The sequence below is a fragment of the Oryctolagus cuniculus genome, chromosome 15 (genome assembly GCF_051225735.1).
Source record: "Oryctolagus cuniculus isolate XC-2025 breed Fujian yellow rabbit chromosome 15, ASM5122573v1, whole genome shotgun sequence".
Lineage (NCBI taxonomy): Eukaryota > Metazoa > Chordata > Mammalia > Lagomorpha > Leporidae > Oryctolagus > Oryctolagus cuniculus.
Window position 1 is genome coordinate 58,399,218 of NC_142881.1, and position 17,641 is coordinate 58,416,858.

The 17,641-nt window shown below is 39.8% G+C and overlaps 1 protein-coding gene across 2 annotated transcripts in view; it reads right to left on the reverse strand.

Moving 5' to 3' along the window:
* CTNNA3 (catenin alpha 3) overlaps positions 1 to 17,641 on the reverse strand; it is a 1,694,949-nt gene that overhangs the window by 651,054 nt on the left and 1,026,254 nt on the right. For both annotated transcript variants that reach the window (XM_017348752.4, XM_070057731.2), the window contains exon 10: positions 7,759 to 7,851. In XM_017348752.4, the coding sequence (XP_017204241.3) occupies positions 7,759 to 7,851 (93 nt within the window). The remainder of the gene's footprint in view (positions 1 to 7,758; positions 7,852 to 17,641) is intronic.

Sequence of the window (17,641 nt, forward strand, 5' to 3'; positions counted from 1 at the left end):
GATGTGAATGGAAGGGGAGAGGGAGTGGGAAAGGGGAGGGTTGCGGGTTGGAGGGACGTTATGGGGGGGAAGCCATTGTAATCCATAAGCTGTACTTTGGAAATTTATATTCATTAAATAAAAGTTAAAAAAATTGCCTTCCTAAACTTTATGCTTGAGTGTTGAATTTATACAATTACACAATAAAAATGAACAAAAATATGAAATAATTTCAGAGTGTAACAGATGTAAAAGAAATAAGCATGGTCATAACAGGGCATACCTGGAAGAGTCAATTAAAGGGTCTGGTCTCTGAGAAGATGATATTTGAGCTAAATCCTCAAAAACTGAGCATGAAAAAGCTCTCCATATGACCATAGGGGAAAAGAGCACTGGGAAATTATTAAGAGCAATTTCTCTCAGGTGCAAAGGGGCTTATTGTGTTCTAGAAAAAGAAAGGCCAACACATAGAGATCTAATGAATAAAAAGAAAAATAATACCAGGTGGTGTTGCAAATTATTGAGCTAAAGCTTGAATTGGTCATAAAAAAATTCACATTTCACTGTAAAATGAGAAGAAAAAAGAACATTGTGAAACTGCTTTAAGAACAGCAATGGCTCTGATAAACACCTTTACATTTTTACTTTGGCTTTTATAGAATATGGATTATAGAGAAATTGTTTAAAAGCTTGGAACCTACCTAAGTTGAAATTTCTGTAATTCAATACAAAGATGATGATGCCACAGGCCCAGATGTTGATAGGTAAGATGGAGAGAAATACATAGATTCAAGCTAAGTACCATAGATATTTTTAGTGAAATTAATTTATTAGGGGCAGGCGCTTGGTACAGCTGTTAAGTTGGTGCTTGCGACTCCTGCATCTCACATCAGAGGGTCTGGTTTTAGTCCTGGCTCCTCTACTTCTTAACCAACTTCTTGCTATTAGACCTTAGTAGGCTGCAGATGGTGGCTTGAGTACTTGTGTCCCTGTCACCCACATCAGAGACCCAGGTGAAGTTCCAGGGTGTCCTAATTTCAGTCTGACCCAGTCCAGGCTGTTGAAGGCTTTGTTGTATAAACAAGCAGATAGATTGTATCATCTCTCTCTCTCCTTCTCTCTCTGTCTCTCCCCTTGCTAATGAAATAAAAATAAATCAAAATTAACTTATTAATGGATTAGGTACAAAAAAGCCAACAGAGTAGAATTTCAGCTTCACAAAAGCAGGATTTGCATCAACAGTTCCTACCACATAGATGTTCAAATAATATGGAATAAATAAAGGAAATCCTACAGGTTTTTCACAGGAGCCAACTAGGTGAAGAGCTGGTAATTCACTAAAACTATTGAAGAAATAGAATGAGATGTAGATGGGGGCATCAGAGAGTTCTATTTTTAGGTGTTCTAAGTTTTGGATTTCAGGACTGGAGTTGTGGCATAGCAGGTAGAGCTTCCACTTGCGACTCCAGCACCTCACATGGGCACCGGTTCCAGTCCCGGCTGCTCTACTTCTGATCCAGCTCCCTGCTGGTGCTCATGGGAGAGCAGCAGAATATGGGCCAGGTGCATGGGCCCCAGCACCCACATGGGAGACTTGGAAGAACCCTCTCTCTCTCTCATATATATATATATATACACACACACACACACACACACACACACATATATATATATAAAACTCTGCTTTCAAATAAATAAAATACATCTTAAAAAAAGGGTTTTGGCTTTCTTGTAGTTATCAAAGTGGAGATGTCAAAGGTAAAACTAGATAGATTAATCTGGTCTTTAATATCTATTTATTTTAAGACAGCAACAGAGACAGAGAGAGAGGGGAAAGGGAGAGGGAGAGGGAGAGAGGGAGATCTTCCTTCCACTTAATCACCTCCCAAATGCCCAGAAAGCCAGGAGCGGGCCAGGCTGAAGTCAGGAGCTAGGAACTCTTTCCTGGTCTCACACATGGGTGGCAGGTCCCCAAGTACTTGGACCATCTTCCACTGCCTGCCCAGGCACATTAGAAGGAAACTGGATTGGAAGTTGAACAGTCAGGACTCAACTGGCACTCCAAAATGGGATGCCAGTGTTGCACCCAGTGGCTTAACCTACTGCACCACAATACCAGACCTATGAGTCTGGTCTTTGGGAAGGACAATTGCCCTGGAGGGAAAAAACTGGAAGTGTTAATTATATTGGAAATATTCTAAACTATGGAATTTACTGAAATAATTAATAAAAATACTACAGAGCAAATGAAGAATATTCAAAAAAATCTGATTATGAACACACATATTTATTGATGGCAAGATTCAATATCTTAAGGAGGTCATTATTTTCTAAATTTCCTAAAATTCAAAATATTTTAATATTTTTGAGGAAAATTCTAACATGTTTTTCTTATTTGATACATTAGTCCTATGAAAGCACAAAAAGTCAGAATAACAGTGAAAATTAAAGAAAAAAATAACAATCTGAGCCAATTACATAGAAGTTACCAAGTCTGATTTATCACATTAACATGAGAATTGCATGGTAGTAATTATCATGCATTTGCTATGACCCTGAGAATCTGATATATTAATAAATTTCTTGAATAAAAAATCTACAACTGTAATAGTCATTATAATCCTAGTGTGGAGATAGAGAAATAGATGCATGGAATAGAATATAAATAATAGAGAGAAAGACTCCTGGCAGACACCCTGACAATAGGGACTTCATTTTAGGGCACCTGAGACTTCATCTTGAGAAAGCACTTCCCACCATGAGATTCTGGTCTGAAACTGATCTAAAAACTCAGACAAGAGCAGTCTACTACATTGCATTTGGCAGAGCATAGATACCCTCCAGCATGATTACTCAAGCTTAAAAACAGATAGGCTGCACCTAGGTTAATGATAAGATTGTCATTTGTCTGTGTCCCACATATGATTCTATGTCTACGTCCCCAACACCAGGATTCATGTCAAAATTGTAATTGGAGTTAAGATTGTAATTGGTATTGTCAAGTTTATAATTGATATATTTTTTAAAGATTTTATTTATTTGAGAGGTAGAGTTACAGACAGTAAGAGAGAAAGACAGAGAGAAAGGCCTTCCATCTGCTGGTTCACTCCCCAAGTGGCCACAATGGCTGAAGCTGAGATGAGCCAATCTGAAGCCAGGTGCCAGGAACTTTTTCCAGGTCTCCCAGGGGCTCAAGCACTTGGGCCATTTTCTACTGCTTTCCCGGGCCATAACAGAGAGCTGGATCAGAAGAGGAGCAGCTAGGACTAGAACCAGTGCCCAGATGGGATGCCAGTGTTGCAGGTAGAGGATTAACCCACTGCAGCACAGCACAGGCTCCATGATATTCGTTTCACATAGGCCTTAGGTTAGCTTGACCCCAGTAATCATATATTTCCCCTCCCATTTTTGTGGGTTTTGCCTTTATAAACCCTGTTAGTTTGGGCTTCAGGGTTGACAGTTCTTTAGGGCATGAGCCCACCCTCCACCACCGGCAATAAAGGACTCCAAAATTTATCAGTGTGCGGCACTCTTCTGTTAACACTTGCTCAGGCACGGCAAGGTTCAACAGGGACTGGGGATCCCTCCCCCTCATTTGGAGATAACGTCTTGGAAAACCTGAGAAAAAGAACCAGTTTCTATGAAGGACTTCTGTGATTGGTTAATTAACATTCATCCAATTAACCAATCAAAACCGGCACTTCTCAATGTCTCTTCCAGACCCATCATGAGAATTTCCCGTTTTACAGTCTATAAAAATCCCTAGACAGTTCCCATCTCAACAGTTTCCACCTTCAGGTACCCCTCTCAGATGCTCGAAGCTTTCTGTGTCTTTCGGTAAACTACTCCTCCTTTCACACTCTACTTTCCTGTGCTTCTAATTCTTCCTAGTCACAAGACAGAAACCCTAGAGATTAGAATAATGACATTCCCACATAGGAATTGTAATATAAAAGAGTTATAAAAATTTGGTAAAGAAAAATCTGCAACACAAAGTATAGGAACTTACATACTTTGAAATATGTTTCAATGTGCTTATCACCCTTTATTTACCTGTGGTACAATAGTAAAAAGAATTATGCACTAAGGATATATATTTATCATGATATGATTCTGTGATATGAATCTATGTGCAAGTATAATATAGAAATAAGTTTTACACATGTATATTAGCATATGTGTGTAAGTATACATTTACATGTGTATAAAATATATATGAAACAGAAACATCTATAGATGTGTACATGCATCATGTGTATGTGTGCTGTGTGCATGTAACAATGGTAGCATTTCACATTAATGGAGAAAGGCTCAACTATTAAAATAAATGATGATGGCCCCATTATTAATACTATAAAATTTCCCCACCTCATGTTAGACATAAAAATAAATTTCAAGAGGAATAACAATGATGAATAACAATACTTGAGTGTTTTAAAAGATAATATAGGAAATATATGACATTTTTGTTGGCAGAATTTCTGAACAAGGCATAAAACCACAAATTGACACTGAGTAGGTACTCAATAAATATTTATTAAAGGAATTAAAGATGAAATATGTGTACCTAAAAGTTCTTAAAGTTCTCTATGATTAAAAACATTTTTTGGAAAGATTAAAAGAAAAAAGACAACCTAACCAAAAACTGGCAAAGGATATAAGTAACTCAAAGAAAGACAACTAGTCAATAAGTATTTTGAAATTATCTTCTGATTACCAATTTGAACATTACAAATTAAAAATTTATAAAATACATTTAGTACTTTTCAGATTAAAAAGACATTTCAAAATGTTACAGCATTGTAGGGACAGGCATTTGACCTAGGGTTATGATGCCTTCGTGCTATATCAGAGAGTCTGGATTTGATACCAGTCTCTGGCTCCTAAATCCAGCTTCCTGCTAAATCAGACTCTTTAAGATAGTGATTATGGCTCAAGTAACTGGGCTCTTTGTCACCCCCTTAGAAGACTTGATTTATTTTCAGCTCTCGCATTTGGGGAGGAAACCAGGCGCTAGCTCATTCATTTTCTTTCTCCCTCCCTCCCTCTTCTTACCTCCATCCCTCTCAAATAAAATAAAAATAAAGCTGTTTTTTAAAAAGGGACAGCATCAACCGTTATTCATGATGTATAGAGATGAAAGCTCTCAGACTGTTGAAGGGAATATAACTGATTCAACTACTTTGGTAATTTTTTGCAGTATTTTGTTCCCCATGGGGTCTAGTGGAAAAATGACATCTCAGTTGTAGTCTCTGCATATACCACTTCTCCAATCAGTTCTTACTTGATAATCAGCATTAAGTTCAAAGTAGCAGCTTCCCTCACTGTTTCCTCAGTACTCTCAGAGATGAAATTGTAGGCAAGGCAAATAAAGAACTCAATACATGCTCTACATCTAGTGGAAAGAATATCTCAGCAGATGTCCAGGGACTTTAAGTCCCTAATCATTGTTATATTTCACATCTTTACAACATTTGTGGTCTTTATTATGAAGGAAATAGCCATATTATTTCCTTTTTCTTCTAAGACAAGGGTTTTAAAGATTGCCCTTTTGTGTATTCCAATTCATGGTTTCAAGGCTAGTAGTCATCTAGAAATAATTCCCTAAAAAATGTCTTGCTCTTCAGATTTTAAGAAACTCCTAAATTGCTGACAAGAAAAAATTTCTTGCCTTTTTTTCAAATCCATATTTTCTTTTGATAAAAGGACAGTCATTTCTTTCATGTCATTTAAAATTTCAAAATAAATGACTAAAAATAAATCAGATAAGCTAAACTAAATACTTCTCTTTCATGAGATTCTGAAATAGCCCCTGAAGGAATCTTTCTTTTTCTGCAATGCCAGCCTTTTACAGAATCACCCGTGCCAGAAGAACAGGACATGTTGTGTGTCCATGGACATGAGGATAGCTACAGTGTCTGTAAGGTATGAAACAAAAACTTACTCATACTTCCTAGTTGATGAAAAGAAGCTTAATGATTAGTTAGGATTAAACGTGTCTTCTAAGGTAACTTTCCACTTAATATCATCCCAGTTCCACTCACAACAGTCAAGATATGGCATCAACTAAATTGCCTATAGTATATGAATGGATAAAAACAACATGGTATCTATGTATAACGGAATATCAGCCATAAAAAAGAATGAAACCCTATCATTTGTAGCAAAATGGATGTAACTAGAGGACATTATATTAGGCGAAATAAGCCAGACACAGAAAGGCACATACTGCATGTTTTCTCTCATATGTGGAAGCTTAAAAAACATCAATATGAACATAGAATAGTGATTATGAGAGATCAGGATTAGGAGAGATGGGGTGAGGAGGCCCAGATAGAGATTGGACAAATGGGTACCATATCAGAGATAGAGAAAAGAAGCAGCAAGTAACATAGTGGGGAAGGTTGCCATTCACAAAAACTTTTTTTTTTTCTGACAGGCAGAGTGGACAGTGAGAGAGAGAGACAGAGAGAAAGGTCTTCTTTTTTGCCATTGGTTCACCCTCCAATGGCCGCCGCAGCCAGCGTGCTGCGGCCAGCGCACCGCGCTGATCTGAAGGGAGAAGCCAGGTGCTTCTCCTGGTCTCCCATGGGGTGCAGGGCCCAAGCACTTGGGCCATCCTCCACTGCACTCCCTGGCCACAGCAGAGAGCTGGCCTGGAAGAGGGGCAACCGGGACAGAATCTGGTGCCCCGACCGGGACTAGAACCCGGTGTGCCAGCACTGCAAGGCGGAGGATTAGCCTAGTGAGCCGCGGCGCTGGCCGACAAAAACTTCTTATGTATTTTCTGAGCAAAAAAAAAAAAAAAGAGAGGAGCTCAAAGGCTCCAAAGATAAAGCAACAACAAAGAAAGAGAATGCTAATATGCTGATTTTATAAGTACATGTTGTATACATGAACTGAAATGCCACATGGTATCTCATAAATATGTCCAATTATTTTAACAAAAATTTAACTGCTTAAAAATATATATAAAATGCTAAATAACCTGACTTGATCTTTACATAATGAACATATAAGTTAAATTATCACACTTGTACCCAATAAATATGTACAAAATAAATAATAAGATCTAAAAATACAGAATCATATTTGAAAGAAAATTTTTACTATCTCAAACTAGAAAATAGCATATGATATTAACACTACATAGGAATACTACTACCAGATATTACAAGATAAAACTCATCAAAAGAAATAGTTTATATTATTTCAAGTGTAAAAATGTTTGCAGAAGTTTTCTAGGTCATTGTTGAAGGTTTTGTCAGCATTTTGCTTTGCCCTTTGAGATAACTGATTTATGAAATATATATATATATATACTCATATAATACTTATTTTCCCTGTTATTCACTTTGCTTATCTGTAAAATAACATTATATAAATAATGATATATAAAATATCATTTGTGTTATAATATTCTAGGATTTGCAATATAGAATGATTTTTTTCCTTAGAAGTCTTGAAAAACATGGCCACTTTTCTATTTTCTTGACTAAAGAATTGAGCAAGATAGATCAATACATAAAACTGTTTAATTATCAGAACTCATTTTGCCCATTTTCAATGATTATTCTAAAGATTAAGACTTCTAGAAATTGTTTGCTTCAGACCAGCATCTCACAGTGCCTCCTAAAAGATCTCCAATAATTCATTAAAGTGAAAAAAAAAAAGATGAGATTAAGACTAATTCATTAAGACTACAACATTTTTCTGTATGTAAGAGTATGAAGAAATGAGTATCATTTTTTCTTACAGGGAGAATAACAGTTAATATACCTGTGGACACAAGGTTTCCAGGTGACCAGCAGCAATTTTGACTATTTTAATTCCATCTTCATTTGTTGACATGGAACAAGCAAGATTTGCCACCTAAATACAATCAAGAAAGGAAATTATTTTAGATTTTCAAGGTAATACATAAATACATTTATTATTCTGAATAAGAACATGTACACATTCATTGAAAATAGTGAAACATCGTTCTCACAAATATCACTGGTATCTATTTTATGAAAGAATTCAATCTATTAAAACAAATAATTATAAATGGACATAGAGAATTCTCTTTTTTTAAGATTTTTTTTTTTTTAATTTGAAAAGCAGAGTCACAGAGAGACAGAGAGAGGTCGTCCATTCACTGGTTTACTCCCCAGATGGCTGCAATGGCCAGAGTTGTGCTGATCCAAAGCCAGGAGCCAGGAGCTTTTTCCAGGTCTCCTACACGGGTTCAGGGGCCCAAGCACTTGGGCCATCTTCTGCTACTTTCCCAAGCCATAGCAGAGAGCTAGATTGGAAGTAGAGCAGCTGGGTCTCTAACCTGTATCCTTATGGGAAGCTGGCCCTGCAGGTGGTGACTTTATCCACTATGCCTACAGACCCAGAAAACTCTTTTTAAAACAAAAGGAAAAGACTGGGTGAGTGAATCATTAAACCCTATACAATCTCTTGGTATCTACATATAACCCATAATAAGAAATTATTATGGGACTACAGACAGTAAATTTATCTTTGTATTGAACACTAAAATGTTCTTGGGATCTAATATACTGAAGATTAAACAATAATTGATTTATTATTATTCTGAGGTCTATTAAACATATTTAACTTTCAATAAACATGGATGTATCTTTTTATTCAACTTTTCTTCACCAGATATACTCCAAATCTAGACAAATAAAAGATAAATTCTTATTGTTGTTGATTTTCATTTTTATTTATATAAGATGAAAAAAATCATGCACTTTATTGTCGCTCCCCGTCTTCGTGGGGGAACGACACAGGACCCTGCGCTGTTCTTTCGTCTGCTCGGCCCTCCCCGGGTTTGCTGCTGGTTCTTCCCGGGTTGGCTACTATCCCTTCCACCTCCGTGGAAGGGCAGTTCCCCCTGGCCACATTCCCCACTTCCGCAGGGGAGCGGCACACCGCCGGCCGGCTTTCTGGGGGGCTGCACGGGTTCCCTTAGATGTTCCCCATAGATGTTCCTGGTGCATGCCGTCTCTCTCCTCCTTTATAGTCCTCCTCCGCCAATCCCAACTCGGCTGCCCACACGCCGAGTACGCTGCTCTCCTCCAATCAGGAGCAAGTCCTACAGTTAATTGGTTGAACTGGAGGCAGCTGTGCGGAAGCTGTTTACTTCTCTCCCAGCGCCATATTGTGGGAGAGCAGATGCATAGAATAAGTCTTAATTCCAGTAACAGTCTAGTCCGAGCTGCTCCCCACAGATCCCCCTTTCTTTTTATTTTTTTTGGCGTTGATACGCGCCTGTCTTCGGTGTCCCGCAGCACACACTCTGCTCTACTTGCTAGAGTTGCCACAGGCTCTTACAAGTCCTATGCATCAGGCAAACAGAATCCGGGTCCTCTCTTCGCCATGTTGTGAGGAGGTTTTTAGGCGCTGATGCGTGCCTGTGTTCGGTGCCCTGCAGCGCATACTCTGCTCTGCTAGAACTGCCTGCAGGTGTTTACAAAACCTATCAGGCAAACCGAATCCAAGCCTTCTCATTGCCTTATTGTGGGGGAGACTTATTAGTGTTGGTTCGTGCCTATCTTCGGTGACCTGCAGCTCATACTCTGGTCGAGCTTTGCTGGCGCTTACCGCCTTAAATCAGGCAGACCGAATCCAAGCCTCCTAATTGTCATGTTGAGGGGAGGCCTTATTTCTCTCTATTTCTCTATCTCCGGGCATTCCTATTTCTCCCATTTTACTTCTATCTTCCAGCATTCCTATTTCTCTCACTTTACTTCTAAAACTTCTGTTTCTCTTATCCCCGCAGCTTCCCGGCACCTCGCCCCGCCGGCGGGTTCCCGGCTCTGCGCCGCTTCAGCCCGCGCGCCTCTCTCATCTGCGCAGCTTCCCGGCTTTGCGCGGCTCGGCTTCGCGCGCTCCGCGGTCTCCACGCTTAACCCTTTCGCGTCTGAACCACGGCCTACGCCAGCCCCGTTCCCTATCTACTCACGCCCCGTGCTCTCTCTGCACGCGGCGGCTTCCGCGAGTAACACAGCGTAGCTTGCGTCTCCACCACTAGCATTCAATCCAAGTTCCCCGGGCTAGCCTGGCGAATTCAACCCAGCGTACGTCTCCGCCCCACGATTTGGCTTCCCGTCCTTTGCTCCCCGGGCTAATCAGACGGATCCCAATCTGGCTTACGTCTCAGCTTCTGGTTTCAACTTTTCGCCCCCTATTCCCGGGCTAACCTGAGAACCCCAAAGTGGCTTTCGTTTCCGCCTTGGCCTGCCCCCCGCGGCTTCAATTTCCCTAACAGTTTTCTCTACCCGGTATGTTTCCCCAAGCTTTCCTCCAACGATATTCCTCCCTCATTTCTCCTGGCCTCTCCCCACAGTCCGCGTCCGAATCTGTTTGTTCTAGCTTTCACTTTCGCTTTCGACCTTAGAGATTTCTCCCAGCTTCCCCCCGTAGTCCGTATCCAAGTCTATGCCTAGGCTTTCAATAGCTTCTTCCGGCACCCTTTTTCGTCCGGCTTTTCCCTAGGCTGTTTGCTAGTCTCTCTCTCCGATATTTTCCCAGTTCTTCCCGTTTCTTCCCTCCTAAGTTTCATATCCGTCCTAAGTTTCCTATCCGAGCTAGGTTTCCTATCCGAGCCACGTTTCCTATCCGAGCTAGGTTTCCTATCCGTCCTAGGTTTCATATCCGAGTCACGGCACCATTATGTCGCTCCCCGTCTTCGTGGGGGAACGACACAGGACCCTGCGCTGTTCTTTCGTCTGCTCGGCCCTCCCCGGGTTTGCTGCTGGTTCTTCCCGGGTTGGCTACTATCCCTTCCACCTCCGTGGAAGGGCAGTTCCCCCTGGCCACATTCCCCACTTCCGCAGGGGAGCGGCACACCGCCGGCCGGCTTTCTGGGGGGCTGCACGGGTTCCCTTAGATGTTCCCCATAGATGTTCCTGGTGCATGCCGTCTCTCTCCTCCTTTATAGTCCTCCTCCGCCAATCCCAACTCGGCTGCCCACACGCCGAGTACGCTGCTCTCCTCCAATCAGGAGCAAGTCCTACAGTTAATTGGTTGAACTGGAGGCAGCTGTGCGGAAGCTGTTTACTTCTCTCCCAGCGCCATATTGTGGGAGAGCAGATGCATAGAATAAGTCTTAATTCCAGTAACAGTCTAGTCCGAGCTGCTCCCCACACTTTATATATACAGATTTAGGGACATGGTAATACTTCCCACCCTACCCTCCCTGCTGCCCACATTCCCACCCTCCCTCCTCATTCCTTTCTTATTTTTTTTCTTTTAATTTGTACAATGACATAGTTTATTTTATAATCATAAGCTTAACCCCCCAATAAGTAAAGAATTCCACAAACAATAAGAAAAAAATCCTGTTCTTCAACAGTATAAACAAGGACTATAAACAATAATCAAATGTCAAATTGTCAATTTTGCATTTACACATTATATTTTTTGTACTGTGTTACCACAGATCAGGGAAAACATATGGTATTTGTCTTTTTGGGACTGGCTTATTTCACCAAACATAATGGTTTCCAGTTACAACCATCTTGCCACACAACACAGGACTTCTGTTTTATGGTTGAGTAATATTCCATAGTGTATACATACCACATTTTCTTTATGCAGTCATCGTTTGATAGACATTTGGGTAGATTGCACATCTTAGCTATTGGGAATTGAGCTGTAATAAACATCAGGGTACAGATAACTCTTTCATATGCTGACTTCATTTAGTTTTGGTGAATTCCCAGGAGGGGGATGTCTGGGTAATATGGTAGACCAAGTTCAGTTCTCAGAGGAACCTTCATATTGTCTTTCCATAATTGTTGTAGTAGTTTACATTCCCATCAACAATTGATTAGGGTACACTTACCCCACATCCTCACCAATACTCATTATTCTTTTTTTAAATTTCTGTATGATAGCTATTTTAACTGGGTTGAGATTAAACTTCATTGTGTTTTTTATTTGCATGTCCATTACGGCTAGTGATCCTGACCATTTTATTTTCAAGTGTCTTTTGGACATTTGAATTTCATCCTTTAAAAATTTCCTGGTCACGTCCTTTGCCCATTTCATAACTGGACTTTCTTGTTGTTGTTGCAGAGTTTCTTGAGCTGTTCTAGATTCTGGATACTAATTCCTTATCAGTTGCATATTTTGTGAATATTTTATCCCATTCTGTCAGTTACATTTTCACTTTGTTGAATGCTTCCTTTGCAATGCAGGAGTTTTTTAGCTTGATATAACCCCATTTGTTTATTTTTGCTTTTATTGTCTGTGTTTCTGGGGTCTTTTCCAAGAAGACTTTGTCTATGCCAATGTCTTAGCGAGTTTCCCCCAACATTTTCTTCTAGTAATTTTATGGTATCAGGTCATAGATTTAGCACCTAGATCCATTTTTAAGTTGATTTCTGTATAAGGTTTAAGGTAGGGGTCATGTTTCATACTTCTGCATGCAGAGATTCAATGTTCCCAGCACCAATTATTGAAGAGACTGTCCTTTCTCCAGTAATTGATTTTTAGCACCTTTGTCCAAGATTAGTTGGTTGAAGATGTGTGGATTGATTTTGGGGGTTTCTATTCTGTTCCACTGGTATACATGTCTATATGTGTGCCAGGAACAGACTGTTTTGATTCTAAGTGCTTGATACTATGTCTTGAAATTTGGTATTGTGATGCCTCTTGCTTTGTTTTTCTTGTTTAACATTGCTAAGCTATTCGAAGTTCCCCGTGTTTCCATATAAATTTTAGCATCATTTTTTTTCTATCTGACAAGAATGTCATTGGTATTTTGATTAGAATCACACTGAATCTGTAAATTGCTTTCAGTAGTGTAGACATTTTGAGGATAATAATTCTTCCAATCCACAAACATGGAACATTCTGATGCGAAGTCACATGTGAGTTTAACTGGAGATTCTCTTAATCGCATTTCTCTTGTGCACATTTTATAATCTTTTCTTTATGTTTTTCTGTCGAGAGTTTGACTACAATGTTTCTTGATGAAGATCTTTTCGGTCACGATTATTAGGAGCTCTGTGTACTTCCTATACTTGAAAGTCTCTTTCTTTTTCCAAATTAGGGAAGTTTTCAGTAATTATTTCGCTAAAAAGTACTTTTAATCCATTCTCTCTTCCCACATCTTTGGGAACTCCTAAAACCCATATGTTGAGACATTTGATAATAAACCATAAGTCTCCAACACTGTTTTTTTTTTTAATAATCTAATTTCTTTTTTTGGGTCTGATTGTAAAATTTCCAGAGATGTATCTTCCAACTCAGATATTCTTTATTCTGCCTGAGTCTGTTGTTAAGGCTTTCCTCTGCATTTTTTTATTTGAGCTATGGAATTTCTCATTTACAATACTCATTTTGATTTCCCTTTAAAATCTCAATTTCATGGGAAAAATTCTCATTCATGTCAAGTACAGATTTCTTTAATTTCTAGATTTGCTTCTGATTACTTCTAAGTAATCCTATCACCAGTTTTTTGAATTCCATTTCTGGGATTTCATCAATCTCTTCATCTTCACATTCTAGTATTAAAGTATGTTGTGTTCTTTTGGGAGGTCATGTTGTCTTCCTTATTCTCATTTTTTTAATTGCTGTGTTTATTTTTAGGCATTTGTGGGTTTACTTGCTTTTTCCCCCTTGTGAAGGCTTTTATCTTTGAATTATGGCTCTGTGGATTATTGGTGTGTCAGCTCTTTCAGTGACTACCCAGGGGTGTGTGCTACATGTGGCCAAGGAGCTCTGTTCAGTGCTACAGGGTGAGGGGAGTGTCCAAGGTGACACCCAAGTTGTTAGTATCTTTTTTTATCTGAGGGGAGATTTGTTCAGTTCTGTTGGTGTAGTCTCATGCTCACCTCCTCTCCTCCAAGAAGACCAATGCCTGGGTGCTAGCTCCAGTGGGTACAATATTCACCTGCACTGCCCCAAGACCCACACAAAGGACCTCAGTGTGAGCACGGATCCTGCAGCAAGGAACCTCACCAGGGAATCAGGGAGCCCTGAGCATGTGGAGCTGTGCACAATAACTTCCCAAAGACCAAGCCACACCTTATATCCTCCTAGACAGCTACAGTGTTTTCACAGTCCCAGAACACAAGGCTTCCACAGTCACAAGCACCCAGGCTCCTGTCAATGCTCTGAGCCAGACTCAGGTGTCTTCTCTTCGCTGGTTGCTGGGTATGCGGATACAAGCTGGTGCAGCTGTTACATATGTCAGAATCATCCTCGCCCTCCCTCAGCTAGTTACAGGATGCCTGCGCCAGGTGGTCAGGAAAAGAAACATCCCCCCCCTTTTTTCTCTAGGTTGGCAGGTACGCTGTCCCCCACAGGGCTCCAAGGCGGACTCGTGCCAGGCTTTCCCTGCAGCTTTATCGCAAGTGGCTTGGACTGCTGCAGTCTGGTCACACCTCACTATCCAAAGCTGGTATGAAGGCTCTCGGCTTCTGGGCTCCTGAGTTGTGGGCGTTTATACCCTCCATGTAGATCCACAGTGTCCCTCTAATTTGTATGGAGGTTCCTCTGCAGGTTTCTCCCTAACTCTTTCCTGAGATTCGATGTTTTTCTAGCTTTTCTAATCTCTTTAATATATTTTTATACTATATGTATAACATTATAAAGTTGTTATTGCTCAAATCAAAAGTAAATTCAATTGCAGAGAAATCACATACAACTGCATGAAGTGCTAATGAAATACAAACATTTTTTCGGATCACCACTTAAGACTACTACAAAATATTATTTAAATTGATTTATAGTCTTTGCTTTTCTAGAGAACGATTTTTATTATGTCAATAATGAAACAACTCCTTGGTTTGCATTTACATATAATGAAATAACAGCCATATATTATTTAACTATGGAAGGTACTGTTCATTTTATTAATGTACATGGAAATGGCTAACTTGAAAAGGTCTTTTGTTGGCTTGAAGGTCACAATATCTCAACTTTCGTATTTGACACATAATTAGTACATTTGTGAATTATTTGAAAAGGGCAATAGTTTGTTCCTCTCTCCCCTACCCCTCAAACCCCACTCACTGAAACAGCAGTCTAATTGCTCTAATACATATATTAATTTTCACTGCATTGTAGAAAATATCTATCTGTAAATTTGAGGACTATTTGATGGGAAAAATAAATTACTGGCTTCCTTCATCACATTAGAAGAATGCTTGTTGATGCAAAGCTTGAAACTGAAAGAAAACTGATCTATGTAGACACTCATTTACTCTTTATTCTCTTTTCCTTTTCCTTTTTAAAAATAAACGTTTAGGCCGGCACCGCGGCTCACTAGGCTAATCCTCCGCCTTGCGGCGCCGGCAAACAGGGTTCTAGTCCCGGTCGGGGCGCCGGATTCTGTCCCGGTTGCCCCTCTTCCAGGCCAGCTCTCTGCTGTGGCCAGGGAGTGCAGTGGAGGATGGCCAAGTGCTTGGACCCTGCACCCCATGGGAGACCAGGAGAAGCACCTGGCTCCTGCCATCGGATCAGCGCGGTGCGCCAGCTGCGGCGGCCATTGGAGGGTGAACCAACGGCAAAGGAAGACCTTTCTCTCTGTCTCTCTCTCACTGTCCACTCTGCCTGTCAAAAAATTAAATAAATAAATAAATAAATGTTTACTAGTCACCATGTTTATTCCAATTCAATTAAATGACATAGCATAGAAATCATCCTAAACATTGTTTATGTTTCCATTTATAGAGTTAATTTTCACAAAACTCTCATGTGAAAATATAACAGGAAATTGCTTTCTATTCCAATAAGGATCATACTAACATTCTATCTGTATTTATTAAATAATTTATTTATTATTTATTAATTTCACGCAGCACTTGCCTGAAATTCTTACCAGTACTATTCTAAGCCAAATAAACATTCAAGGTAAACAAGAAAATCAACTGTTTTAATGCAACTGATGTTTTAGTGCTATTTTATACAAAGCTGAATTTATAAGACAGCTATTATTTGTGACAAATCAGGAAAGTGATAGAAATGTCTTTACAATTTCTAATTTGAGTGATCTGTGACCTATTTTCCAAAGTCACATTTAAAAATAATTATCCCTGTGTTCTGCATGACTCTTTAGGCATTCAAAGTATGTCACCAAGCACAGTATAAAAGCCACTCCATACCGGTTGAAGAAAACAGTGTGCAAATGAAATATTTTTTAAAATGTTTTGAGATATCTGACAATCTGATATCCTTTGTTTATTTATGTTTGACAATTTTATTAGTTAGCTTTTCAGTACTGTAATGAAGTACCTTTAATTAATATAATGGTATCATACAAGGAGGTTTATTTTGGCCCTCGGAGGGTCAAAGTCCAAAGAGCATGGTACAAGCTTTAGCAAAGGCCCTCCTTGGCTGCATCACATATCTCTTCCTTTCCCTCTTTCCCTGCCTCCCTCTCCATGTGTGTGTTTGTGTGTGTGTGTGTGATGGAGGGAGGTAAGGGGGAGGGGGAGAGGGGCAGAGAGGGAGAGGGGGGAGGGGGAGAAGGGGAAAGAGGAAGATGGGGAGAGGGGGAGGGAGGGGGAGGGAGGGGGAGGGAATTTCTCTTTCCTTATGAAGTCGCTTGTATTCAATCATCCACCCTAATGACCTAATTTAGTCTAATCACCTCCCAAAAGCTCCACTTCTGAATACCCCAGTCAGACTGAATTTCCACTCTCTTCATGTTGTTAACATGAGACTTTGGCGATCAAACCCCTGCCTGAGTTTGGGGGAACAAATCATATTTACATCATAGAAACAATGCTTCAAAAATCTTGGTAAAGTTTCCTCATCCAAGAGAGCCTTGTAAAAGTTTCTGCTTCCTAAGGGAAACTACGGCATGGAAAGGTTTTGTAGACAAACAGATCTGGGTTTGAATCTGATTTTCAGTTAGTAAACTTCTGACCACAGGAAAGACTTTAACCTCTTCCATCTTGTTTTGTTGCCTGTAAAATGCATGTGGTAATACCATCTCACTTGGGTATTTTGAGGACTAAATGAGATAATGCCTGATAGACATGGCCACGTAGGTATTTCTTGACATTCTATCTGTCTCTGATATAAAGAGGAGAAAATTCACTTTTTTAGAGCTCAAGTAGAATTAAATCCTTAGAAGCTTAAAAATAACAAAAAGCCTAACCAAAAATCTATACATCCAAATGTTGTCAAGAGCCATTCCAGGACATCCAAACACAGAATCTAGATGTAATTCAGGGTGGTCGTTTTGGTGGGGCAAAAAGGTAGGATGAAATGGTGGACCCCCAAGCAAAATGAGTGTGTTTACCTAACCAGAACACCTAAGAACAGAATAGCATAAAACAAACACAATCCTCACTGCCTTAGCCCATTTAAGAGCTCATTGGAATTTTTTAATTCATAGATTACCTCTAACCCTACTCTCTCCTATCCTCCAGAGTGGGGGTGTGTGTGTTTATCTATAGACACACACACACACACACACACACAGAGAAAAAACTCAGACCAGCCAGTAACAGGAAGACTAAACCAGAGATACATGTGTGCTCCTAATGCTATTGTGACACAAGTTGCTGCTAGACTTTTTATTCATAATGTTCTATATCCTTAGACAAGTCCAAGAAATGCAGAGTATAAATCAGCCTCAATAAATGGGATCATAGGCAAGTATATCCACATATTTGTTAAAAAGGAAAAGCTGGTGTTCCCAGCA